Source organism: Engystomops pustulosus, chromosome 5, assembly GCF_040894005.1.
Source record: "Engystomops pustulosus chromosome 5, aEngPut4.maternal, whole genome shotgun sequence".
NCBI classification, from domain to species: Eukaryota; Metazoa; Chordata; class Amphibia; order Anura; family Leptodactylidae; genus Engystomops; species Engystomops pustulosus.
Window position 1 is genome coordinate 132,809,060 of NC_092415.1, and position 27,001 is coordinate 132,836,060.

General features: G+C 40.2%; 1 protein-coding gene across 4 annotated transcripts in view; it reads right to left on the reverse strand.

Moving 5' to 3' along the window:
* Positions 1 to 3,349: 3,349 nt before the first annotated feature.
* Positions 3,350 to 27,001, reverse strand: part of TRIP13 (thyroid hormone receptor interactor 13) — a 92,685-nt gene continuing 69,033 nt past the window's right edge. For 3 of the 4 annotated variants that reach the window (XM_072153093.1, XM_072153094.1, XM_072153095.1), the window contains 6 exons: positions 23,306 to 23,392; positions 21,966 to 22,072; positions 11,930 to 12,083; positions 11,709 to 11,821; positions 10,438 to 10,507; positions 3,350 to 4,126 (listed from right to left, as the gene is read on the reverse strand). In XM_072153093.1, coding sequence (XP_072009194.1) covers positions 4,031 to 4,126; positions 10,438 to 10,507; positions 11,709 to 11,821; positions 11,930 to 12,083; positions 21,966 to 22,072; positions 23,306 to 23,392 — 627 coding nt within the window. In that variant the 3' untranslated portion in view covers positions 3,350 to 4,030. The remainder of the gene's footprint in view (positions 4,127 to 10,437; positions 10,508 to 11,708; positions 11,822 to 11,929; positions 12,084 to 21,965; positions 22,073 to 23,305; positions 23,393 to 27,001) is intronic. The other variant, XR_011855852.1, reaches the window with a different exon arrangement.

Below are 27,001 nucleotides of genomic sequence, written 5' to 3' on the forward strand. Positions count from 1 at the left end.
AATGTTTAAACTCCAATCGTCACTGGGGCCAAATTTTTTTTTTGTGTCTGGATCTACAATGATAAAATATACAGTTTTGACTTACATACAAATTCAACTTAAGAACAAACCTCTGGACCCCATCTTGTATGTAACCCGGGGACTGCCTGTAGTGAGTTTACACAGTCAAGTTTCAATATTTGCAGATGATACCAAGCTGTGTAAAGTAATAAATACTGAGGTCGATAGGTTAGCATTACAGAGGGATTTGTGGAAGCTTGAGGAGTGGGCAGAGAAATGGTTGATGTTTAATGTAGATAAATGTAAAGTTATGCAATTGGGCCATGGAAACAAAAAGTATAATTATGTTCTAAACAGTCAATTACTTAGTAAAACTGGAGCTGAAAAGGACTTGGGGGGGGGGATTGGTGGATGGTAAACTTAATTTTAGTGACCAGAGCTAGGCGGCTGCTGCTAAAGCAAATAAAATTATGGGATGTATCAAGAGAGGAATATATTCTCATGATAAAGATGTAGTTTTGCCCTTTTATCCCTCGTCATACCACACATGGAATATTGTGTACAGTTTTGGGCACCAGTGTATAAAAAGGATATAGTAGAGCTGGAACGGGTGCAGAGGAGAGCAACCAAGATTATTAGGGGAAAGCGGGGACTAGAATACAATGGCAAATTACAAAATTTGGGATTATTCCGTTTAGAAAAAAGACGACTGAGGGGAGACCTCATTACAATGTACAAATACCTGAACGGACAGTACAAGGATCTCTCCAAAGATCTATTTATACCTAGGTCTGTGACCAGGACAAGGGGGCATCCTCTACACCTAGAGAGAGGCGTACGAGCAGTGAGACTATGGAACTCTGCCGCAGGAGGTTGTCATGGTGGACTCTATGTACATGTTCAAGAGAGGCCTGGATGACTTTCTGGAGAGAAAAAATATCACGGATATATATACTGGAGTATGTGCCATCAAATAGTATAATAAGTGACAGCCAGCATGGGTTTACTAAGAATAGAAGTTGTCAAACTAACCTGATCTGCTTCTATGAAGAGGTGAGCAGATGTCTGGATGGAGGAGCAGCTGTGGAGATTGTGTTCTTGGACTTTACAAAGGCATTTGGAACTGTCCCTCATAGACACCTTAAGGGTAAAATTAGGGCTATTGGTTTGGCAGAAATCATTTGCAATTGAAGAACTGGCTGAAGGATCGTATCCAGAGAGTTTTGGTCAATGATTCCTACTCGGAATGGTCATCAGTTATGAGTGGTGTACCCCAGGGTTTTGTACTTGGCCCATTACTATTTAATATATTTATTAATGATATAGAGGTAGGAATTAATAGCACTGTGTCTATTTTTGCAGATGACACCAAGCTGTGTAGTGTAATACATTCTATGGAGGATGTTCGTAGGCTGCAGGGTGACTTGGACAAACTGAATGTTTGGTCATCCAAATGAATGTAAAGTTATGCACCTGGGGGCTAATAATCCAAAGGCAAAATATGTCCTTGCGGGGATAAATCTGGGAGAGTCCCTTGTTGAGAAGGGCCTGGGGGTACTAGTAGATCATAAATTGTATAACAACATGCAATGTCAATCAGCTGCCTCTAAAGCCTGTAGGATCTTGTCATGTATCAAAAGTGGTATGGACTCTCGTGATAGGGATGTAATATTACCACCGTACAAGGCGTTGGTTCGGCCTCACCTGGAATATGCTGTCCAGTTCTGGGCACCAGTCCATAAAAAGGATGCCCTGGAGCTGGAGAGGATTCAACGTAGAGCCACAAAAATGATAGGGGGTATGGAGGGTCTTGGTTATGAGGAAAGATTAAAACAACTAGATTTATTTAGTCTGGAAAAGAGACAACTACGAGGGGACATGATTTATTTATTTAAATATATGAATGGTCCATACAAAAAATATGGTGGTAAGTTGTTTCAGATTAAATCAAAAGAGGAGGGGGGCATGGTCTCCGTTTGGAGAAATCAAGGTTTAATCACCGGAAGCGAAAGGGCGTTTTTACTATTAGAACTGTCAATCTGTGGAATAGCCTGCCTCAGGTGCTGGTCACAGCAGGGACAGCAGAGAGCTTAAAGAAGGGTCTAGATGCCTTTTTACACCTAAATAACATTGATGGTTATGTTATATAGAATTGTTTCCCCTAAATCCCTTCCTCATGCAATCCCTTCCCTTCCTTTGTTGAACTTGATGCACAAGTGTCTTTTTTCAACCCTATAAACTATACATATAAACAACCGTATAAAACCGGTTGTCACAGCACACCCATGTGCTGGCTGCGGGGCAGGGAGCCAAACCGACCTTAAGAGGATGTGACAGAGGGGGATCCAGCTTACGCCACTCTTGCCCGGGGAGCCAATGGACCAAGATGGGGTAAGTCCAGCACAGAGTTAGTTTGAGACCCAATCTCTCCCAAGTGTGCCAATACACAATCTCTCCTTGCCAATACCCAATACCAATGGTGGTAAAGTGCTATATGTGCACATGGTATGGCATGGAAGGGAAGGTACGCCATTGAGTGTAGATTTTTGGCAATTTGGACATACTATATAAGGGCTTATTTTGTGCAAGATTAGATGCACTTTAAAAATACTTCATTTTATTGGGTCTTAAGCTAATTTATGAGATTTTTTTTTTGTTTTGGTACAGCCAGGTTCTGTGCAGCCCCAGGGCACTAATCAGTACATGTGGAGGGGTGTATTTTCTAGAATAATTTATGGGGTTTTACTATTATTTAGGCCTCTCAACATCACTCGTAGCTGAGCAGTTCCCTCAAACGTATGATTCAGTGTTTTTTATGAAAATGTGTAAAAATTGCACCTAAGCCTCATAACATTCAAGCCTCATAACATTCAACAAAAATAAGAAGACACATAGAAAACCATGCCAACATAAAGCAGACATTTGGTTAATGTTAGTTATCAAATTATTTTAGTCTAATGACTATGTGTTGGAAAAGTTGAAAAATTTTAAGAAAAATGTTTTTCTGTAAAAATAACTTTTATTCCTTGCCTTCATTCAATCAGTGCAGTGGGGAGCTCGATCAAGAAGTCAAGCTGGATCACCACCTGTTTGAACTGAATACCCTGTTTCTTTCCAGCACCTTGTCGCTTATCATTATAAGACTCTCTGGATTGCCGAAGTTCTTGTGCATGCGCTTTGCATCTGTGACTCCGGACAATAATGTGCAGGGCGATGTAGAGGGCACCGACACATTCCACATGTGTGAGAACTCTGGAAAGCTGGAATAAAAAAAAATTGAATCCTTGGGATATGACCCCATTTTAGAAACTACCCCCCCCCCCCCCCCCGGAACAAAATGTTCTAGTAATCATTTTGACCTCAGCAATGTTTCTAAAAATTTGCATTTCAGTAAATAGTTGTTATAGGCAACAGTTTCAGATAACATTTTACATCTTGAATATCTTGATTATGCGTTAACAACACAATAAAGGAATAATCTAAAAAGACTGTGCAAGCGCTACACAATTGTTTGTCATTTCTTTACTGAAGGACATTACAAAACTCTTCCCTGTTCTCCAAACATGAATTTCAAACATTTTTGGCTGTGCTAATCCATCACACAGTAAGGCTATATTCACACTGCCGTTGCCCGCCCGTACCGTACCGTAGCGGGCAACGGCAGTGTACGGGGAGAGGAGGAGGAGGTGAGCGCAGCTCACCCCCGCCCCTCTCCATAGCAACCTATGGTGCACGGCGCCGTATTACGGGAAAAGATAGGACAGGTCCTATCTTTTTCCCGGGTACGGAACGGTACGGTGCCGCACGTGTGCGGCACCGTACCACTCCCGTAGGGTGCCGTGCGCCCATAGAAGTGTATGGGGGACGTATATCGGCCGTATATACATCGGCCGTATATACGTCCCCCATACGTTAGTGTGAATGTAGCCTAATAATCAGGTTCTGGAACATTCTTTGTGAAGTAAACATATATTGAGAAGTATAAAATTTGACAATAAAAATACTTTCTTATTAAGCGTTACAACAGCTTTTAAATGCTTTTCTTAAGAGTGTTTCTTTCTTCAAATTGCTTGTTTACTGCCAGGGACAGTGCTTCAAGGAATTTTTCAATTGTAACAGAAGGAGACTAAAAAGAAATATAAAATAAATTAAATAAATACAGTCAAATTGATGACATTTCCTATAGTACAGCTTTTGATTGTCATAATTAAATTTTACATATTTACTGCTTCTCATTGTGTCAGTATTTAATATCCCATACTAGAAATCTGGGAAAAAAAATCCAAAATGTAGTGAAATTGACAACAATCACATTTGTGGCATTTTCCTGTGGATTTGTTTTTACAGCTTTCATTGTGAGCTCCAAATCACACATCCCCTTTATTATTTGGGATAAATGTATGTAGGACTTATGTTTTAATACGCAAAAAAGTAATCTTTAGCAAAAAATACATTCCATCATTTTGCCATATTCCGAGGCCAATAACTTTTCATACTTCTCACCTGTGTAAGTTATTATATTTTGCGGGACAAGCTGACCTTTTCATTGCAACATTTACGGGAGAGTCTTTTTATCAATTCTTATTCCAATTTTCATGAGTTGCAAAACAGAACTTTGAATCAAAATTGAGCTGAGAATATCCTTAATGCAATTTTTATAATAGGATAATAGGAGCTCGCTTTCAAAAAAAAAAAAAAAAGTTTAATGGGATTTAGTATAATTCTTTATGCTGTAGGTTTACTTTTATTTGTACATGTCAAAATTGAAATTGTTCCGGCCAATAACATGACAAAATTTCAAGAAACACCTGGTAAGGAAAGTGTTAAGGGAGGTGGGAATCAACCAAATTTCATGCCAGACTAATTGAACCTTTTACATAAGCATGGTCTGAATGCTAGACTACCACAAAAATAACTGCAGGAGTTTCAAAGTCCAGGTGCGTCTTTCATGGTTTTTCAAATGTATCAGCATGTAGGCTCATAAAAAAGCACCTTTTTAACCGGTCCCCGACCACCTGCCATGTATTCATGGCGCGCATCGTGTCCCGGTGAATGGTGAGCACACATCAGCACACTGTAATGAATGAGGAGGAAAATCCCCATATACTGCCATTCTATTGTATGGCAGTATAAGAAAGGATCGATCAGACAACCTAGGGTTAAAGTACCCTAGGGAGTCAGAAAATAGTAAAAAGAAAAATGAATATAAAAATTCAAATCACCCCCCTTTCACTAGAACTGATATAAATATAAATAAACAGTAAAAATCACATTAGGTATCGCCGCGTCCAAAAATGCCCGATCTATCAAAATATATTAACGGATTTTCACTGCGTTTAACCCCGTAACAGAAAATGGCGCCCAAAGTCGAAATGGCCCTTTTTGCCATTTTGAAAAATATACAAAAAAATCTATAAAAAGTGATCAAAAGGTAGTAAAGTCCTCAAATATTGCAAAAAAAATTACACCACCCACAGCTACGTACAACAAAGTATAAAAAAAGTTATTAGCGCCAGAAAATGGCAAAATCCAAAAAAAATAAATAAATTTGTACAGGTGGTTTTTCATTTTTGTAAATGTATGACAACATTATAAAACTTATACAAATTTGGTATCCACGTAATCGTACCAACCCAAAGAATAAGGTAGACATGTCTTTTGGGGCGCTCAGTAAAAGCTGTAATATGCAAGCACACAAGAAAATGGCAGAAATGCATTTTTTCACCATTTTCACTGCATTTGGAATTTTTTTCCCGCTTCCCAGTACAAGGCATGGAATATTCAATACCATCACTATGAAGTGCAATTTGTTACGCAGAAAACAAGCCGTCACACAGCTCTTTACGTGTAAAAATAAAAAAGTTATAGATTTTTGAAGGTGAGGAGTGAAAAATGGAAATGAAAAAACAGGAAAGGGCCCGGTCCTTAATCGGTTAAAGCCGCTTTAGGATACAAACAAAAGGTTTCACAAACTTTAAACATCCCAAGGAGAATCGTGCAAGAGATGATATTGAAATGGAACGAGTATCAAACCATTTCAAATCTACAAAGACCCGTCCGTCCCTCTAAACTTTCATGACTGATCAGAGAGTCTGTCCATATGTACGGGACAAACTTTTTCTCCAGCTCAAATCCACCAATGTCCAGACGGTATTGAAGAAGCTTAGTCTTTATTTGGTTCATATTAAAAAAACTGACAAATACATTGTGAGATCCAACGCGTTTCAGACGCTTAGTGCGTCCTTAGTCATGGATAACAAAAATGGTAAAATGCATCAATTTATATCAGCTGAGACCAATGGTTCAAAAGCCACAGCCCGTTCCGGCCAGTGGGAGGAGTGTGTAATCTGACCGGTACAGCCAAGAAGTAGAAAATGTAAAATAGTAAAAAAAAAAAAAAATCATTTTATTATATAATTAAATAAATAAATAAAATAAAAGTCCCATAATCTCCGCAGTTACACAATAAATGCAAATAAAGTATATAAAACACAAAAACACATACATATTTGGTATCACCGCGTCCGTATCAATCTGTACAATAAATCTAAATCAATCTTGAACCCGCTCGGTGAACGAAGTAAAAAAAACTCGAAATACTTCCCGTAATATACAATTTTTCATCAAACACAATCACAAAAAAATGATCTAAAAAGTGATCAAAAAAAGTTACGTTCCCTAATATGAAAGGACTAAAAAGAACAACTCTTTTCGCAAAAAATAAGCCCTCAACCAGGTCTGACAACAGAAAAATACAGAAGTTATGGCCCTAAAAAGTTGTCAATAGTAAAAACAATGCGATATTCTCCAATATTGGCTTTGCTCAGGAAAATTGAGCAAAGATAAACTGTATAAATGAGGTATCACCACAATCGTAGTGAACCAGAGAATAAAGAAAAAATATTATTTTTATGTTACGGTGAGCGGGGGAAAAAAATGCTAAAAATCCAAAATAAAAATTGATGATTTTGTTTGTGTCCCCCTTGAAATAGTTAATAAAATCTCATGAATAAGCTATAGACCCCCAAAATGAATTATCTATACATTGTATCTCATCCCATAAAAAATAAGCTATCATGTTTGCATTACCAAAAAAATTTAAAATTTATAGGTTGTACAATGTGCCAATACAAATCTGCTGTGAATGGCGCCTCCATTCATACTATACTCGACCGTGCGCCCATACAGCAGTTTACCACCACATATGGGGTATCAGTACACTCAGGAGGAATTGGGCATCAAACGTTGCAGTGCGTTTCATCATTTAATTTATTCTGAAACTGTCAGTTTGGCCTAAATGAATGTATTTTCCAAAAAAATTCCATAGTTTCTAAATCGCAGGTCCATATTGTTTTAACCCATGTGAAACACTTAAAGGGTTAATTGACTTAATAGAAGTTGTTTTACATATATTGAGGGGTGAAGTTTCTATAGTGGGGTAATTTATGGGGTTTTACTATTATTTAGGCTTTTCAAAGTCACTTGAAAGCTGAGTTGTCCCTCAAACTGAGTTTTGGCAATTTTCATGAAAATGAGAAAAATCGCACCTAAAGTTCTGCGCCTCATAACATCCTAGAAAAGTGAGAGGATGCATAAAATATCATCTCAACATAAAGCAGACATTCCGTAAATGTTAATTATCAAGCTTTTTGGGTAGTTTTACTTCCTGTCTGGAAAGCAGAACATTTCAAACTTGGAAAATGAAGAATTTTTACAAACTTTTGCCAAATTTTCACTTTTTTTCAGAACGAATCGCAAAACTTAGCACTTAAATTTTATAACTAACATGAAGTACAATGTATCACGAGAAAACATTCACAAAATCACCTGGATATGTTAAAGCGTTCCGAAGTTATAATCAATTATCATGAGACATGTCAGATTTGAAAAATCGAGTCTGGTCATTGAGCTGAAAACTAGTGTCGGTGATAAGGGGTTAAAGTGAGCATGGTGAGTAACAGGACATATAAAGATACCTGAAAAAAATGGTAATAATGGGGAGAAAGAAGACATAAAAAGAAGGAGAGGAGACAGAAGGGGGCACGGGGACCCACTAGATTATGTCAATGATAATGTAATATTAATTTGTTTCTGATGTTCATGCCCGAAGGTGATGCAGTGTTTAGGATAATGATCCAATAAGCCTCCCTGTCCGAAAGAAGTCTCCTCAAGTCTCCTCCCCTTTTGGGTACATATTTTTTTTCAATAACAAAGACAGTGAGTGTTAACTGATCTATCATGTGAATCACGGAAGTGGGCCGACGCTCCACTGATGTTCCTATTCTGACTGCCGGTGACGTCGTTGATGTGTTCCAATAACCTGATTTTAAATTTTCTTGTGGTGCAACCCACATACATCATGTTGCATGAGGTACAACGGATAACATAAACGACACCAACGCTAATGCAGGTGAGATGCTGCCTGATACTGAAAACTTTGTCACCTGATGTGTTCTTGAAGATTTGGTGGATGTAATGAAAGTACATGAGCGACATTGTCTCGAACCACATCTGAAAAACCCCACATTGTGTAACCAATTACATGGTTTTTTATCCTATTTGATCATGGAGGGGGACAACATATTGCCAAGGGTACAGCCCCTTCTGGAGACAACTTTGCACCCATCACTGAGTATACAGTATTTTCCAGTTTGTCATCATCAAATAAGATGGGAAGATATTTGAGAACTGTGTGTTTAATTTTATAAAATTGGGAACTATATTGTAAAGAAAGAACCGGTATGTCTTTTTGGGTTTCGTTACTTGAAAGGGAAGATTTCTTGTGTAGTAAAGAATTGCGATCCTTTTTGTGGGCAATATTTTTGGCTCTGTTAAAGGAAACCTACCACTTGAAGTGGCAGGTTTCCGATGGCAATACCGAGCACCAGCTCAGGGTGAGCTGGTGCCGGCGCTTATTTTTGTTAGTGTTTTAAACCGCTGTATCGCGGTTTAAAACACTTTTTAAACTTTATAGCCGGCGCAGGGAGGTACGCGCTCGGCGCTTACCGTGCGCGCGGCTACATAGGAAGTGAAGGAGAGCCGCGCGCATGGTAAGCGCCGAGCACGTACCTCCCTGCGCTGGCTATAAAGTTTAAAAAGTGTTTTAAACCGCGATACCGCGGTTTAAAACACTAACAAAAATAAGCGCCGGCACCAGCACACCCTGAGCTGGTGCCCGGTATTGCCATCGGAAACCTGCCACTTCAAGTGGTAGGTTTCCTTTAAGTGACCACTCCGGGTAACCCCTGAGTGTGAGTCTCTGGGAAATGTTATATATAAAACCTATACAAATTTGGTATCCCCGTAATCGTACCAACCCAAAGAATAAAGTAGACATGTCATTTGGGACGCTCAGCGAAAGCCGTAATATCCAAGCCGACAAAAAAATGGTGGAAATGCGTTTTTTCACCATTTTCACTGCATTTGGAATTTTTTCCCCGCTTCCCAGTACACGGCATGGAATATTCAATACCATCACTATGAAGTGCAATTTGTTACGCAGAAAACAAGCCGTCACACAGCTCTTTACGTGTAAAAATAAAAAAGTTATAGATTTTTGAAGGTGGGGAGTGAAAAATGGAAATGAAAAAACAGGAAAGGGCCCGGTCCTTAACCGGTTAATAAACAGTAAAAATCATAAACACATTAAATATCGCTGCATCCGAAAATGCCCGATCAAAATATAATAACGTTTTTTCACTGTGTTTAACCCCGTAACGGAAAAACGTCCTAAGTCAAAAATGGCATTTTTTTGCCATTTTGAAAAATATAAAAAAATTAAATAAAAAGTGATCCAAAGGGCGCACAGTCCTAAAAATGATAGCAATGAAAACGCCATCAAAAGTCGCAAAAAATGACACCACTTACAGCTCCGTACACCAAAGTATGAAAAAGTTATTGGCGCCAGAAAATGGCAAAATCCCCCCAAAAATTTTTGTACAGGAGGTTTTAATTTTTTTAAATGTATGAATCCATTATTAAACCTATACAAATTTGGTACCCACGTAATCGTACTGACCCAAAGAATAAAGTAGACATGTCATTTGGGGCGCACAGTGTAAGCTGTAAAATCCAAGCCCACAAGAAAATGTTGCAAATGTGTTTTTTCACCATTTTCACTGCATTTGGAATTTTTTTTCCGCTTCCCAGCACAGGGCTTGGAATATTGAATCCCGTCATTACGAAGTACAATTTGTTACGCAGAAAATAAGCTGTCACAGGGCTCTTTATGTGGAAAAATTAAAAAGTTATCGATTTTTGAAGGTGGTGAGTGAAAAATGGAAGTGAAAAAACTAATAAAGGCCAAGTCGTTAAGGGGTTAAACTATACAGCTCCTTGGTGCTGCATATTCAATGAAATTTATTATATTTAATCACCTCAAATTTTCAAAATTTTTCACCTAAAACAAAAATTAAATAAATAAATGCTGGTACCTACCTGTATAAATAGTGCGTGTGCCAAAAATGGAAGTTTCCTAAGAACTCTACCGCTAAGTCCCACACTTTTTCTGGAATCAAAGAAACACACAAATGATTGTCAAAAAAGAAAAATAGTTAAATCCATGTTGATTTACTGCTTCAAATAAAAAAAATAAAAAAAACCACCACTGTCTTCTAGATGAAACATACCATCTCTTCTAAAAAATCCACTTTACATTAATGTGAAATTAGACAGAAGTGTTTCAGGGGGCTTTATCAGACTCCCTCTGGGCTCTGGCTTCACTGCCTTAACAGCCCCCTGTGCACATCTACTACCCCAGCTGCCTCCTTCCCCTTTGAGTGTGCTGGCATCTTCTACTTACTACACCTTACTTCACAGATGGCGCTTAAAAATTAGCTTGCAGAGCCACATAAAAAGAAGGGAGCATGGCACACCAGGAACCAGTGAATATGCCCAAAATTTAAAGAAAACAGTTATGTCATCGAATAGGAGAGGCATCAGGGAAGAGGCAGGCGTGGACGAAGTGCGGGTGGCTTGGATTAGGCGGCAAAGCCATGGTCCGGAGGACTTCATCCTAATTAATATAAATATAAAAAGGACTGAGCCTGGTAAATTATTAATATATAAAGTATGGCTGACATGTATGCTTTCATCTACCAGAAAGTGGTGGTTGGGGTTTATTGGGGAGAAAAGAAGTGACAGATTCTATCTAAAAGGATTATCTAGACATTGTAATTGATGGCCTGTACTCAGTGCAGGTAATACATTCGCCATCTGCAACCACCCAATATCAGGTCAGAATTATCCTTTTCGACCCGAAATAAAAAAAGGCCTGAAGCCAGAAAAAAGTGGTTCTGTGCTATGTGGCAAAAACATTTTACAGGCGGTCCCCTACTCAAGAACACTCGACTTACGTACGACCCCTAGTTACAAACGGACCACTGGATATTGGTAATTTATTGTACTTTAGTCCTAGGCTACAATGATCAGCTGTAACAGCTCTCAAAGGTGTCTGTAATGAAGCTTTACTGTTAATATTCATTCTTATGACAATCCAACATTTTTAAAATCCAATTGTTGCAGAGACCAAAAAAGTTCTGGCTGGAATTACAATGATAAAATATACAGTTCCGACTTACATACAAATTCAACTTAAGAACAAACCTACAGACCCTATCTTGTATGTAACCCGGGGACTGCCTGTATATAATGAATATAGCTTAAAAAAATAGAACAAATCTTTAGCAGCATTACTGGAAACATCTTACCTGGAAATGTCATTTAGCAATAAACTAAGCTTGGATACATTGTTTTCCACATAGCCAATCATTTCTAAGTCTCTCAAAGTTAGAAGTTGCTGTCTTGGATAAATAATTTGACACTAAAAAAATAAAATGTAAAAAAAAACATTCCAGCGACAAATTTAATTTATACTTGTTTTCAAATTGAAAGTATGTACTAGAACAGCAAAGAAATAGTAAGAAAATACCCTCATAAGTTCTTCTATGCAAGAAATGTAAATGTTGAATATTGCAGAAGGAGATGGTGGGCCAATGTATTGCTTTATATCTGCTCTGTCAACAAAGGCCAAATCTATTTTCTCCGTAATGTTTGAAGTTGTTAAAATAACTACATTTGGATACCTAAAAGGAAAAAAAAAGATACAGAACAGTGAATCAGCGTGTGACAAAATATGTATTATGAAATCACTCCAATTACTTTCTAACATTTACATATGCTCTGTGCTTTACCCATTTAGTTAGTAACAAAGAACAAGCCCGCATAAACCGGTATGGACCTGTAACATAACATAGCGTTACATCAAACTGAAGCCATGAAACCTTTGCACATCACTGGAAAAAGCAAATCCTAAACTTTATTACAAAGATTTCTCTTATTGGTCTTTGAAGGCTTTGACTTAGAAACAAATTATTTTCTTAAAAATTGTGGAATTGGAAAAATTTCAATGATCTGTTTTTACCGTATATACTTGAGTATAAGCCGACCCGAGTATAACCCCTAATTTTAACTCTTTATTTTATTGATTACAGCCTCTCAGTATGTGGCCAGACAGCGCCCGGCCGTATGTGGCCAGACAGCGCCCGGCCATATGTGGCCAGACAGCGCCCGGCCGTATGTGGCCAGACAGCGCCCGGCCGTATGTGGCCAGACAGCGCCCGGCCGTATGTGGCCAGACAGCGCCCGGCCGTATGTGGCCAGACAGCGCCCGGCCGTATGTGGCCAGACAGCGCCCGGCCGTATATGGCCAGACAGCGCCCGGCCGTATGTGGCCAGACAGCGCCCGGCCGTATGTGGCCAGACAGCCCCCGGCCGTATGTGGCCAGACAGCCCCCGGCCGTATGTGGCCAGACAGCCCCCGGCCGTATGTGGCCTGCCAGCCCCCGGGAGTATGTGGCCTGCCAGCCCCCGGGAGTATGTGGCCTGCCAGCCCCCGGGAGTATGTGGCCTGCCAGCCCCCGGGAGTATGTGGCCTGCCAGCCCCCGGGAGTATGTGGCCTGCCAGCCCCCGGGAGTATGTGGCCTGCCAGCCCCCGGGAGTATGTGGCCTGCCAGCCCCCGGGAGTATGTGGCCTGCCAGCCCCCGGGAGTATGTGGCCTGCCAGCCCCCGGGAGTATATAGGGCATAAGGAGGGAAGGACTCCACAATAGTGCTCCCAGAATGCCCCCCCCCCCCTTTCCTGGGTATTACTGCGAAGATAGTGTGGGATTTGGTGCACCCACTGCTGGAGCAGGGCTACCACTTCTAATTGGACAATTTTTACACCAGCACTACATTATTCAGGTGCCTTGGTTCCAGAAATACTGCGGCATGCGGTGCTGTGTGCAGAAATCAGAGAGGTCTCCCCAAGTCACTGCTTGGGAAAAAAATGAGAAGGCATGAGAGCAGGACACTATATAGCAACTCTGTTTTGTGTATTAAGTTCAATGACAAGAGAGAGGTCCTTGTATTAACAGCATACGGAGTGCATACTTGATTATAACAAGTATATGGGATGTGTTTCAACCATAGAACGCTATGCAGAAATTGAGGGTATGGGACAAGAAGTTGCCCGTGCATATCATTCAGATAATAATATACTTGAAATAACACGTAAGAATTATATAGTGCTAAGTATTTTCTTATTGAGACCAGGAAGGGGGAGTGCCAGCACTTCTGGAAGAGAGGCCACAACACATATTATACTAGGGCAACACTTTCCAGGAGAAGTTCCCCAAACCATGCTTCAAAAAAAGGCATTCCGAAGGACACCATTTACCATTGTGAAATATGCCCAGAAAAACCTGGACAATGTATGAAAGAGTGTTTCCGTATTTATCACACATCCCTGGACATTTAGGCCGCAAGCACACTAACATATACACTCACCGGCCACTTTATTAGGTACACCATGCTAGTAACGGGTTGGACCCCCTTTTGCCTTCAGAACTGCCTCAATTCTTGGTGGCATAGATTCAACCAGGTGCTGGAAGCATTCCTCAGAGATTTTGGTCCATATTGACATGATGGCATCACACAGTTGCCGCAGATTTGTCGGCTGCACATCCATGATGCGAATCTCCCGTTCCACCACATCCCAAAGATGCTCTATTGGATTGAGATCTGGTGACTGTGTGATGGTTGTGCGTGAAAATCCCAATAGATCAGCAGTTTCTGAAATACTCAGACCAGCCCTTCTGGCACCAACAACCATGCCACGTTCAAAGGCACTCAAATCACCTTTCTTCCCCATACTGATGCTCGGTTTGAACTGCAGGAGATTGTCTTGACCATGTCTACATGCCTAAATGCACTGAGTTGCCGCCATATGATTGGCTGATTAGAAATTAAGTGTTAACGAGCAGTTGGACAGGTGTAACTAATAAAGTGGCCGGTGAGTGTATATCACCATAGCAATGGATGTCCTCTCTCTTTCCCGTGTACCGAGCAGTACCGCATCGCTCCATGCTGCCACTGCCATCTATGGGGGATGTATGTACGGCCACAAGCTTGCAGTCATAAAATACGTTCCCCATACGGTCATGTGCATGCCGCCTTAAATGTAGATTTTACACTAATGTGCTATATGCACAGCTTATACATCATGCCGCTACTTCCCTTATGAGCACTGCAGTGTGCCCAGACTGTAAATTATTGCCACATATTGCCGTACCTGGGAGAATGCACATCATGATTTTTGGGGTGTTTGTCTCCCATTGCAGGAGCTGGGCACAAGATGACATAATGATAAATAATTTACTATGCACTATCCACAATGCATTTTATTTGCGCTTCAGTGTGGGGTTAAAATGCTAACTATACCACAAGATTAATTGCTGGAGGGGTGTAATTTTCAAAATAGGGTTAGTTCTGAGGGGTTTCTACTGAATGGTAAGTATTGGCATCTACAAATGTTTCATGATGCCAAAAAGAAAAAAAATATGTAAATTGTCTGTGCTCCAAATGCCCGTTATTCCCTATTGAGCTCTGTCGTGTCTCCATCCTGCAGATTATTGGCACACATGGGATATTGTCATACCTGGAAGAAGCCGCAGAAAGATTTTTGGGGTGTTTGTCCCCAGTGGCATGAGTTGGGCTGATTTCATAGGTCACTTCAATAGCATATTTGAGAAAACAATGCAATTTTTACTCTGCACCATTCACTTTGTATTACATTTGAGCTAACATGCTCATACAACCCTACATACATTCTTTGAGGGGTTTCCTTTTTGAAATGGGGGTCACTTCTTGGCAGTTTCTTTTGTACTGGTACTTCAAGGGCACCCCAACTCCAATCTAGTGAAAACCTTACTCCAATAGCTAAAATTTTGCCCCTTTCCTTCTTATCCCTGCTGTGTGCCCAGCCTGTCCATTATTGTCACATGTGGCGTTCAGCCGTACTTTGTACAACCTGCAGAATGATATTTTGGGGGCGTATGTCTAAAGTGGCACGAGTTGGGCACAATATATTTGGCACAAAATTTTTTGAGAAAAGAATGCAGTTTTTACTCAGCACCATTTGTTTTGTTAGACCATTTAGGCCAGCTTGTTGGGGGTTAAAATGCTCACCACAACCCCAGATAAATTCCTTGAGGGGTAAAGTTTCCTAAATGTTGTCATGTTTAGGGTTTTCTATCGTACTAGTGCTTTATAGGCTCTTCAAGTACGCTGTGGCACCACAAAATCGGCCTGCCAAAAACCCAATAGCACGAATTCTTTTCTGGACATCGCTGTGCGGCGAAACATTAGTTGACATCCACATGTCAGATATTGCCGTACTCGATTGAAACAGGCCAAAACTTTTGGGATGTATATTTACCTCTAATAGCGTCTGAATGTGTACATTTTAGGGCTAAATGAGAATATCCTTATACAAAAATTAAAATGTAAAAGTTTCCAATACATTTTTGTTTGATTGCTGAGAAAGAATTAAAGGAAACCTACCACGTGAAATAGTAGGTGTAAGCTGCAAATACCGAGCACCAGCTAAGGGTGAGCTGGTGCTGGAGCATATTTTCGTTATTTTCATAAACAGTTGTATTGCGGTTCAAACTCTTTTTAATCTTTATATGTGAAGCAGCTTCGGCGCACCAAGAGCACGACTGTGCGCGTGCCTACGCAGGAAGTGCTGGAGAGCGGGTGACGTCACACGTGCATGGTCGTGCGCATGGTGCGCCAAAGCTGCTTCACATATAAACATTAAAAAGTGTTTAACCCGCAATACAGCGGTTTATGACAATAACGAAAATAAGCTCCGGCACCAGCTCACCCTAGTACGGCGTGGGCTCCAGTGATTAGCGCTGTTATGCACTGGAGCAGAACCGGCATCGGAAGTTGCAGGGTGTCAGTGGTAATCTACTGCTGACATCCCCGAGTAACACCCGTGGTCGGAGTGGGGTCCGATCGCGGGCGTTTAACCTGTTAAATGGCGTGGTCATCAAGACCGCGACATTTAACTTGCCTTTGGAGGGGTCTGTCCCCCACGATCGCCCCTGGGGGTAGTGGGGAGGTGACGATCATTTCCATGACAGCCCTGAGGTCTGATCAGGACCCCAGGGCTTCCTGACGGCAGTGCCATTAAGGTGGCGTCTGTGACATCATCTTAAAGGCACAGCGTCAGCCTATATGCATTTTACTCCAGAAGTTTCCTTAGATGGAGGGAAAAAGAGTGGGGGTGTGGGATGAGACTGGGTTTTGGGAGAGGTGGGGTGAATTGGTTCTGGGGAGGGAGAGGGGAGGGTTGATGTGGTGTATTTTATCTACATACAAATGAGTATTTATTATGTTTTCAAACATTTGAGTTAAGAACAATAAACAACCGAGTAATAGAACAATTTTTGCCATTAGGAGATTTCATCTATGTAATACCTGTTGTTTTAATTTTGAATTAGGTATGAGATTATTTATCTCTAGACTGTGTTCTAAAGTGTTTATGCCTCTCTTCCCAGAGATTTCCATTTGAGTGGCATAGATTATCGCATTAGGAATTACACCGTATTGAACACATCATTGCATTATATCAAGTTTGTCTCAAGTTGAAATTATGGTGGGTCCTTGATTCCCAATGTGCTAGTTCCTCTAGCCCAGTGATGGCGAACCTTTTAGAGCCTCAGTGCCCAAACTTCAACCAAAAGTCACTTATTTATTACAAAGTGCCAGCGCAGCAAAGTATTTCTCTTTGTTCATTGACAACTTTCAATCCTTCAGCCTCCCAAGGACACCAACCCAGTTGAAAGGAGGAGGGCAAATTCATCTACCATTGTAGGAAGATTCTGCAGACAAATTCTTTGAGTTCTGTTTAGTGAACTTCATTCTGGGGTGATGGCCTGGGTGCCCACAGAAAGGGCTCAGAGTGCCGCCTCTGGCACCCGTGCCATAGGTTCGCCACCCCTGCTCTAGCCAATATAAGTTGTCTACCCTAGAGAGCCATTCCTTAACCGTGGGAGGACTAGACTGAAGCCATTTGGGAGGTATTGTTAATTTAGCTGTCCTGTATGAGGATGGTTGGCAGATGTTTTCGTGGGCGTCAGGATTTGTTGGGCATCCATAGTAGAACTGATTCTGGTGTTAGGAATATACAGTCTTTGGATATTTTATATATAGTATTTTCCTCTTCTCTCCAAAATGGCTTAAATGTTGGGCAGGACCAATATATATGTGCAAGTGAGGCTTTTGAGGATTGACATCTCCAACAATTGTCTTGCTGTGAGAGCCCTTTCTATTTCAGAGCTATTGGGGTGTTTTACCATCTAGTTACAATTTTATATGAATTTTCTTGAATCCTTACACATCTAGAAAATCCATGCAAGTTATTATGAATAGCCTAAAATCTGCTTATCCGTAATATTGATCCCTAGGTCTTTTTCCCAATACCCTATGTAAGCTGGTTTAGCCTTTAGCCTGCTTTGGTTTAGAGCAAGTAGTCATATATTCTGGATATAGCTCCTTTCTGTAGTTTGGGTTTAAGTAGCCATTTCTCCAGCCATGAGGAATCATGCATGAGAGTGTGTCTGTCTTTGGAGTGTTGATTTTACTGCTCTTATCACCGCCTTATGTAAAAAAGTTCTATTTTTATTGTGTGTATCTGTGTTAATGAGTTCGGCCATTGTAGTTCGGAAAAACATTCGTAGAGGGATATGTGTAAATTTGTGGGGGGTATTTTTAATTTTGGATTTAGAAGGTAGGGGATCATGTCACTAGCATGAGGATGAGGGGGTTGGGTATGTTAGTATAATGTTCCTTGATCCATCTCAGAACCTATATTATTCCTGCTGTTAGAGAGTTCTTGCAAGTCCCTTGTGTGGTGATGTTCCATAGTTGTGCTTTATGATTTTTGTCAAGGATCGTCATTTCTATGTCTATGCCTAGATTGGTGCATGATGCGTTAAACATTTGGATCCACCTTCTGAGATGTACCGCTGTATAATATGAAAGTGGGTCTGGAAGGCCTAGTCCTCCATACCCTTTTTTCTTGATTAGTCTGTCGTGACTAAGTCTAGGTCTTTTGTTTTTCCAGAGAAAGCAGGAGAATTTTGACTTTAACATATTAAAGTAGGACTGAGGTATGTGAATAGGTAGCATCTGTATGAGATATGGCAGTTTCGGCATAATTAAAGACTTTAATAGGTTTTTGCGCCCCATCCAAGACACAAAAGGGATGTTTAAAGTTTTTAGTTGATCCGAGATTGAGGATAATAATTTATTGTAGTTAGCGCTAAATAGGTCTGACATTGTATTTGTAATTTTTATGCCCAAGTAGGTGATGTGTGAGCTTTGCCAATGGAATGGTGTTGCAGTTTTAAGTTGAGTTATGACATGTTTGTGGGCTGAAATCTGTTGATAGCTGCTCCAGTGTTCTGGGTTCTTGCCGGGCTTTGGAATGACCGTAATGTTAGCCTCTAGGGCTTGTGGTGGGAGTTTCAGACCTTGCATAAGTGCATTGCACCAGGAGGTTAGTTGTGGCAATAGGGCTTCTTGCATCTTTTTGTAGTAACTGATTGGCAGTCCGTCTGGCCCTGAGCTTTTCCCCAGTGGCCTAGATGAAATAATATTGGATACTTCATTTTGTGTGTAGGTTTTATGAGGTCATTTTGTTGTGCTATAGAGAGTGACCGTAAATTCTGCGTGTTGGTAGGTTTTTTTGCTTTGGAATTCTTGCTGCGGGTTTCAAGAAGGGAGATTTGATTTAAAAGGGAATTTAATTTTTCCATCCTCATTTTTTCTTACCCAGGCGCTTTGGGACATGAATTCCTCTCTAATAAAGGTTTTGTGGGCCTCCCAAGTAATGGTTTGTGTTAGGTTATCTTCCTCACATCTTTGGAAATAATTAGTTAACTTGGATCTGAATGCTTTTATATCCGCTCATGAATCCATTAAGGTTCCGTTTAACCTCCAAGTGTTAAATCTGGGGGCCATGTCTTTGAGGTAAATGGTTGTCGTGACAGGGGCATGGTCAGAAATGAATATTTGTCCGATGTGTGAGTTTTTGACTGTGTCAGCTTGTGATTTAGAGGTGAGTACATAATCCAATCTTTGGTAAGATTTGTGAACCGTAGAAAAGTATGTGTAATTTTTGTCTGATGCATTACAGAAGCGCCATGTGTCAAGCAAATCTGCTTGCGTTAGGAATTTCCTGAAAGCACTTAGGACTTTTCTACAGTAGACTGATTTACCTGATGAACAATCCACTAGAGCAGTGGTGGCGAACCTATGGCATGGGTGCCAGAGCTGGCACTCAGAGCCCTTTCTGTGGGCACTCAGGCCATTGACCCCAGGACAGAGCTCACTAAAAAGGACCAAATTCACCAAATCTTCCTGCAGACCCAGGCAATTTAAGAGATGCTACAATCAGCGCCATTTTAAAACAACACTTCATTGGCTGTGTGGAACTGCGGTAAAAGTGAGAATGTGTTGATAGAACTGCATTATCTTTGTAGGTCATCCTACTGGACCCTACATTCTTACTGTATAGAGAGACCCTGGTGAGAAGCTACAATGATAGTCTGAATGTGCCCTCCTGTATTTGTGGCCTCAAGGGGCCGATACGACTGATAAATGTTACTGCTTAAAATGCAATGTTGGCACTTTGCGGTAAATAAGTGGATTTTGGTTATAGTTTGGGCACTCGGTCTCTTAAAGGTTCGCCATCACTGCACTAGAGGATCATAAACTATATTGAAATATCCGCCCACAACTTGCAAGCCTTCTGTAATATCATTAAGTTTACTTAATGATTCCCTCAACCAGGTGATTTGTCCTTTGTTTGGTGCATATAATGTAATATTAATGTAATTGGTATTGTACCTATTTTCCCCTTTACTAAGAGGAACCTACCCTCTTGATCTACCCAAGTAAGTGTGTGGGTGAAGGGTATATGTTTTTCTATAAATATGCTCACTCCCCGCGCTGCTTTAGTATATGTGCTGTGGAACGCATGTGGGAAAATATGTGTTGGGAATCTCGGGATATGGCCGGGTTTCTTGTAGTAGACATATATCAGTTTTTTCCCTTTTCAATAAGGCAAAAACCTGTGACCTCTTTTGAGGCGTGTTCAAGCCTCTGACGTTAAACGTTACTTTGAGTTCAGTCATTCTTGTGATTCTTTGTGCGATTATGTCTTGACTTTTTTTGAGGTCTAAGGCTACATTCACACTGCCGTTGCCCACTCGTACCGTACCGGGCAACGGCAGTGCACGGGGAGAGGGGGAGGAAGTGAGCACAGCTCACCCCCGCCCCTCTCCATAGGAAGTTATGGCGCACGGCGCCGTACTACAGAGAAAGATAGGACATGTCCTATCTTTTTCCGGGGTATGGAGCGGTACGGTGCCGCACGTGTGCAGCACCGCACTGCTCCCGTAGGGCGCCGTGCGCCCAGTGCCGTCTATGGGGGACGTATATCAGCTGTATATATACGTCGGCCATGTATACGTCCCCCATACGGTAGTGTGAATGTAGCCTAAGTCTCCTAAGGCATTACATAAAAACAATGGAAAACAAAACAAACAAACCATATAACATAACACTTGTGGCTCTGGTTGTAGAGCGCTTAATGTAGCTATATTGATGGGGGGGTTCACTGGGTCTTGTCCTCCCGCCTAAAATGTGGCGTGTCAGGTTCCAATCTCCAGTGAGTGGCACCAAGTACATGGTGTGCCTAATTGGTATGCACGCACAAACAGCTTATTTCAGTAGCCCAAACTTAGGCTAGTAAGTGTGGAGGCCCCCTTGTAGAGGCTAGCAAGGGGTCTGTACTGCGACAGATGGGTGGTCAAATAATTTATTATTATATTATATGAATAAATTGCATTTTTTTATATGTATTTGCATTACAGTGAAGGATATAAGAGTTTGTGGTCTAGTACTTTAGTCCAAGTCCACTTGAAGTTGAATCTCTTGCTGAGGGCTACTTAGGTTGTTCAGGAGATTAAAAAAAATAATTTTAACCCCTTATTTTACAATTTTACACTTTCACCTGGCTTCTGACATTGTACTAGTATATGACACATAGAAAGAGAGGAGACAGATCAGAGATGATGAGATTACAAAGAGGCTGACAGACTTTTACACTGTTACACTTTGAGGTCTGCTACATCTCACAGATATGTGCCTGCTTCCCCATTCCCATGGATCACTTATCTCTTATAGCTAGCAGCCTCTCTCTCTGCTCACAATATCCTGACAGGAAGTAATCAGTGAGCGTCTCTGGGCTCTGTGCAGGGGGCATGACTACAGCAGAAAGAGACAGAAATCTCATCTGCACGCTGTCACACAGAAATCCAAGATGGCGGCCACCCACCCTTAAAGTCAGAAGTTACAGGGTCGTGTCTAGGGGCAACTGAACAGTGAATTAGAGAATGTGTTATTTTGTTGTGCCAGGATTCAGAAGATAGCCATTTGAAGTTGGCCACTTTCATGACGTTCTTAAATGCTCTTTCTGTACGGGCAGGTGCAAAAAGGACGTATATAGCCATATGACAGTCGAGAAGGAGTTAATGTACTAATACTGTAAAAATAAATAAAGACATACCTTTTTATTTGATCTATCTGAGTAAGAACAGCATTAACTACACGAATAGCATCGGAGGGTTCAGTGCCTGCTCTACATGCACTTCGTGCTGCAGTAAGGCTTTCAACCTAAATACAAGCAAAAGTTACTTCAAAGGAAACATTATGTAAATTTTAAAAGCTGAACATTTCAACTTACATGACAACTGTTATTTACTTGAAAGGGAATCGACCATCAAAATCAAACATTTATCATGGCAATGTGACTGTGGTAAACTTCTTATAACGGTTATCCATGGCTTGCTTCCTTCTAAAATCAAACTTTAATAATTATGCTAATGAAGCCAGAAGCCCATTTTTATACTCTTTTTTTTATATACTTCACAAAAATATAAGAAGAAGATTACCAGTGTCATGGTGCCTTGATCTATGAGTAAGTGTCCTTGATTTATCATGCTGGATTGTATATGCTGCAGTTAAAAAACATACAAACAAAGAAAAAACAAGACTTCTGAAATCCCTATGCATGAGCACTCTGGGCTTCTTGAGATAAGAGTGTCTGAAATAAGTGTGGGAGAGTCACAGCAACTCATTCTTATTCTGAATGACCTGACACTTGGATTATGAAAATAGGTGCAGTCAAAAAAAATATGAAATTTATTTTTAAGACATCATAGAGCTAACTTCTAAATGAAAAGGGGACCATTTCAGCGCTCTCAACAAGAATGGTACTGCAGTTGACTACAAACCTGGTTGCATTTACACAGTTTTGGATGTGGTTTCAAATGCATCCCAAAACACAAGTGTTTTGATAAAAACGCATGAGCATTTATTTGCATTGTGATGTATTTGCAGTTGATGTATTTGCAATGGGCTTCAAAATGCAATGAAAGTAGATACAAAACACATCATGTGAACATAGCCTTCAGCCCAGTTCTCATCTTTATACACATGGTGTTTGAACTGCATTTTGAAACACAATAGGGAGGAGTTACTTCTGATAACACGTGAATTTACACCTAAACCATGCAATTGGGAACAAGCACCACATTTTGTAAATAAATAATGCTATACACGTGGTGTGTTCTCAATTGTGTTTCAGTGTAAATGCCTATGCTATTGGGTCAAGCTCCTCCCTGTAGCCTATGAATTGTTTTGTCAAACGCTAATGGTGAAAAGAAGCGAACTGGGCCTTTTTCTAACTATCAATGTGTACAACGTCAAGGATATTCATGTTGGATTAATACAGCAAACATTGTCTAATGGGCCTATTGTTTAAGTTTTTATTCTAAGGTGGTGGGCATTTTTTTTCTTCTTATTTTGCTTTACGATTCCTAAAGTCAAAAGTTGAAAATGTCTTACCTCATCTATCAACACAAATACCAGGGCATCTTTGTCATCTATGAGTTCCTGAATCTTCTGAAACATCTTTGTTACCAACTTGCCACTCTAAATACATGTGATATTAATATTACTAACAGAAAAATAAAATATACACAAAAAAAATCTGATAGTCATGTATGGCTGCCTTCCACAATTTGTTCACAAAGGGCTTATACAGATGGGTCTGTTTGCATTACCTTTGTAAAAATTGCATTAGTCTGTGGTATGTGTGTGTGTATAATATACACATCCATTTTTTTACGTTAAAAAAAAAAAAAACCACAGATTGATTGGCAATAACCTTGTTCCCCAGCAGCATGTGCCAAAACAATGTGCAGGACATGATCAACATGAAAACTGGGATAAAAAAAAGGATACATTTCTGGTGATAGATTCTCTTTAAACCCTTAACCCACCGGGCACGTCTTGGTGTTCTTGAATTTAGAGCAATAGGATGTACTGGTACGTAATGCAACTGCTGTGGGAGAAGCATCCCAGTAACCGTTGGAATTAAGATATTCACATTCCCGGCTGTTAAACCCTATAGATGACACGATCAAACCTATTTCCAAGGCATCCTATCCACACACTATAATTGTGACAGTCAATATCACTTTTCCTGCCATCTCATACGTCCTCACAGGGTGGCACTTGAATGGCCAACGACATATGTGATATGTCCTCCCTTCAAAGGGCAATAACTTCCGTTCTGTGGTGCCTAGAAACGAGATATTTACATTTAACCCCTTAACGCTGAAGCCACTTTTCACCTTCCTGACACGGACCATTTTTTAAAATCTGACATGTGTCTATTTAAGTGGTTATAACTTTGGAACGCTTTAACATATCCAGTTGATTTTGAGATTGTTTTTTCGTGACACATTGTACTTCATGCTGGTTGAGAAATTTAATAAATATATTTAGTATTTATTTATGAAATAAATGGAAATTTGGCAAAAATTTTGAAAAAAACAATGTTTTCCAAATTCAAAATTTTCTACTTTTTGGAAAGTTGGTCATATCACTAAAATAACTTGATAACTAACATTTTCCATATGTCTGCTTTAACTTGGCATCATTTTTCAAACATCTTTTCCTTTATTTTGGATGTTAGGAGGCTTATAACTTTAGGTGCAATTTTTCAGATTTTCACGAAAATCATCAAAACCTACTTTTGGAGGGTCAATTTAGTTAGAAGTGACCTTATAAGGCCCACATGACAGAAACCCCCCACAAATGACACCATTTTAGAAACTACACCCCTCAAAATATTCAAAACAACCTTTGGGAATTTTGTTAACCCTTTGAGCGTTTCATGAGCGTGAAAGATAAATGAAAGTGAAATTAGAGAAATGTAATTTTATCTTACTATAGATTCATTGAACACTAAAATTTGCACCTTCACAATGGGTTAAAAAGGAAAATGCATTTTACAATGTTTAGGGCAATTCCTCCTGAGCATGCCATTACCCATTTTGTCACTGTACCCTGCTGTACGGGCACAGGGGGGCACTTGGAATGGAAAGAGCGTTGTTTCGTTTTTGCAGGGTAAATATGGCTGAAAAAGTTTACATGTGTCAGGATGCATTTGGAGAGCCATAGTGGTACCAAAACAGAGGAAAGCCCCAACATGAGACACCATTTTGGAAAGTACACCCCTTGGAGAGTTTAGCAACTTGTAATTTGTGTATTTTCCCCAACAGGTGTTTGATTCAATTAGGCCCCAAAAGGGAAAAAAGGTGAAAATTTTCTCAAAAAAGTCACTTTTACCCCAAATTTTTGTAAGCCACAAGGGATAAAAGATGAAACAACCCCATAAATGTGTAAAACTATTTCTCCTAAGCACAGAACTGCACCACTTTTGCATATAAAGTGTTGTATGGGTGCACAGTAGGGCTCAGAAGGGAAAGAGGGGCTTTGGCCTTTTAGAAGCCAGATTTGACAATCATCCTTTACATGTGTCAGGATGCATTTGGAGAGCCCTAGTGGTACCAAAACAGAGGGGAACCCCAACAAGTGTCACCATTTTGGAAAGTTCACCCTTTGGAGAATTCAGAAAGGTGTAATATGTGTATTTACCCCTACAGGTGTTTGCTTCAATTAGGTCCCTAAAAGGAAAAAGGTGAACATTTTCCCAAAAAAGTCACTTTTACGGCTAATTTTTGTATCCCATAAGGCATTAAAGATGAAACAACCCCAAAAAATGTGTACTAGCATTTCTCCCGAGTATAAAATTGCCCCACACATGCAAATAAAATGTTGTATGGGTACGCAGTGAAGCTCAGAAGGGAAAGAGGGGCGTTGGTCTTTTAGAAGCCAAATTTGACAGACATCCTTTACATGTGTCAGGATGCATTTAGAGACCCGTAGTGGTACCAAAACAGAGGGGAACCCCAACAAGTATCACCATTTTGGAAAGCACACCCCTTAGAGAATTTAGCAAGGTGTAATATGTGTATTTGTCTGTAAAGGTGTTTGATTTAATTAGGACTTAAATAGATAAAAGGTGAACATTTTCTTATAAAGGTCATTTTACTCCTAATTTTATATAGCCACAAGGGATAAAAAAATGTAATAACCCCCCAAAATGTGTAAACCTATTTCTCTCGAGTGTAGAAGTACCCCACATGTGTATATAAAATGTTGTATGGGCGCACAGTAAAAGGAAAGGGGGATGTTTGCCTTTTAGAAGCCAAATTTGACAGAAATGTTTGACATGCATTTGGAGAGCCCTAGTGGTATAAAACAGATAAGAATCCGAAAAGTGACCCTAATTTTTGAACGCACACCCCTTAGAGAATTTTGCAATGTGTAATGTATGTATTTGCCCCTACAGGTGAATGATCCAATTAGGCCCTAAACATTAAAAAGGTGAAAATTTTCCTATAAATGTCACTTTACCCCTAATTTATGTAAGCCACAAGGGATAATATATTAAATAACCCCAAAAAAGGTGTAAAACTATTTCTCCCGAGTGTAGAAGTACCCCACATGTGCATATAAAATGCTTTATGGGCGCACAGTAGAGGAAAAGAGGGATGTTTGTCTTTTAGAGGCCAAATTTGTAAGAAATCCTTCACATGTGTCAGGATACATTTGGAGAGCCGTAGTGGTTCCAAAACAGAGGAAAACCCGAAAAGTGACCATAATTGTTGAATGTACACCCCTTGGGGAATATAGCAAGGTGTAATATGTGGTGTAGTGTAATACACGTGGTGAAATGAGCATTTTGAACATATAGGTGGTTTCCAAATATGATGTGCAATGGAGTCCAAGATGGAAATTGCAATTATTTCTGGAAAGTTCAGTGCCCGTTATGTGGCGCCCCTTATGAAATAATGGAGGGGTATAGGGAGCAACGGGACATAACAGTTGTTACAATTATTCATTTTACCGAAATTAATTCACAACAGGTTGGGCGTAAATTGTGAATGTCTAGTGTATAAGGAGGTAGTATATATCAAGGGACCAACTAAACTTTTGTCACTCTGGAGTTGTCGCAGGTCTCTTAGTAGTATATAGTGTCCATCCTTAGTATATAGTGTCCATCCTAACTCCTCTTTTGGAACAGACTCTTTATTGAGTCCTACCATTAGAAGCAGCAGAATTCACCGGGAAAATGCTGTCCTGGCAAAACACAGGAACATCTAAACCAGAGATACTGGGGCCCCGTCC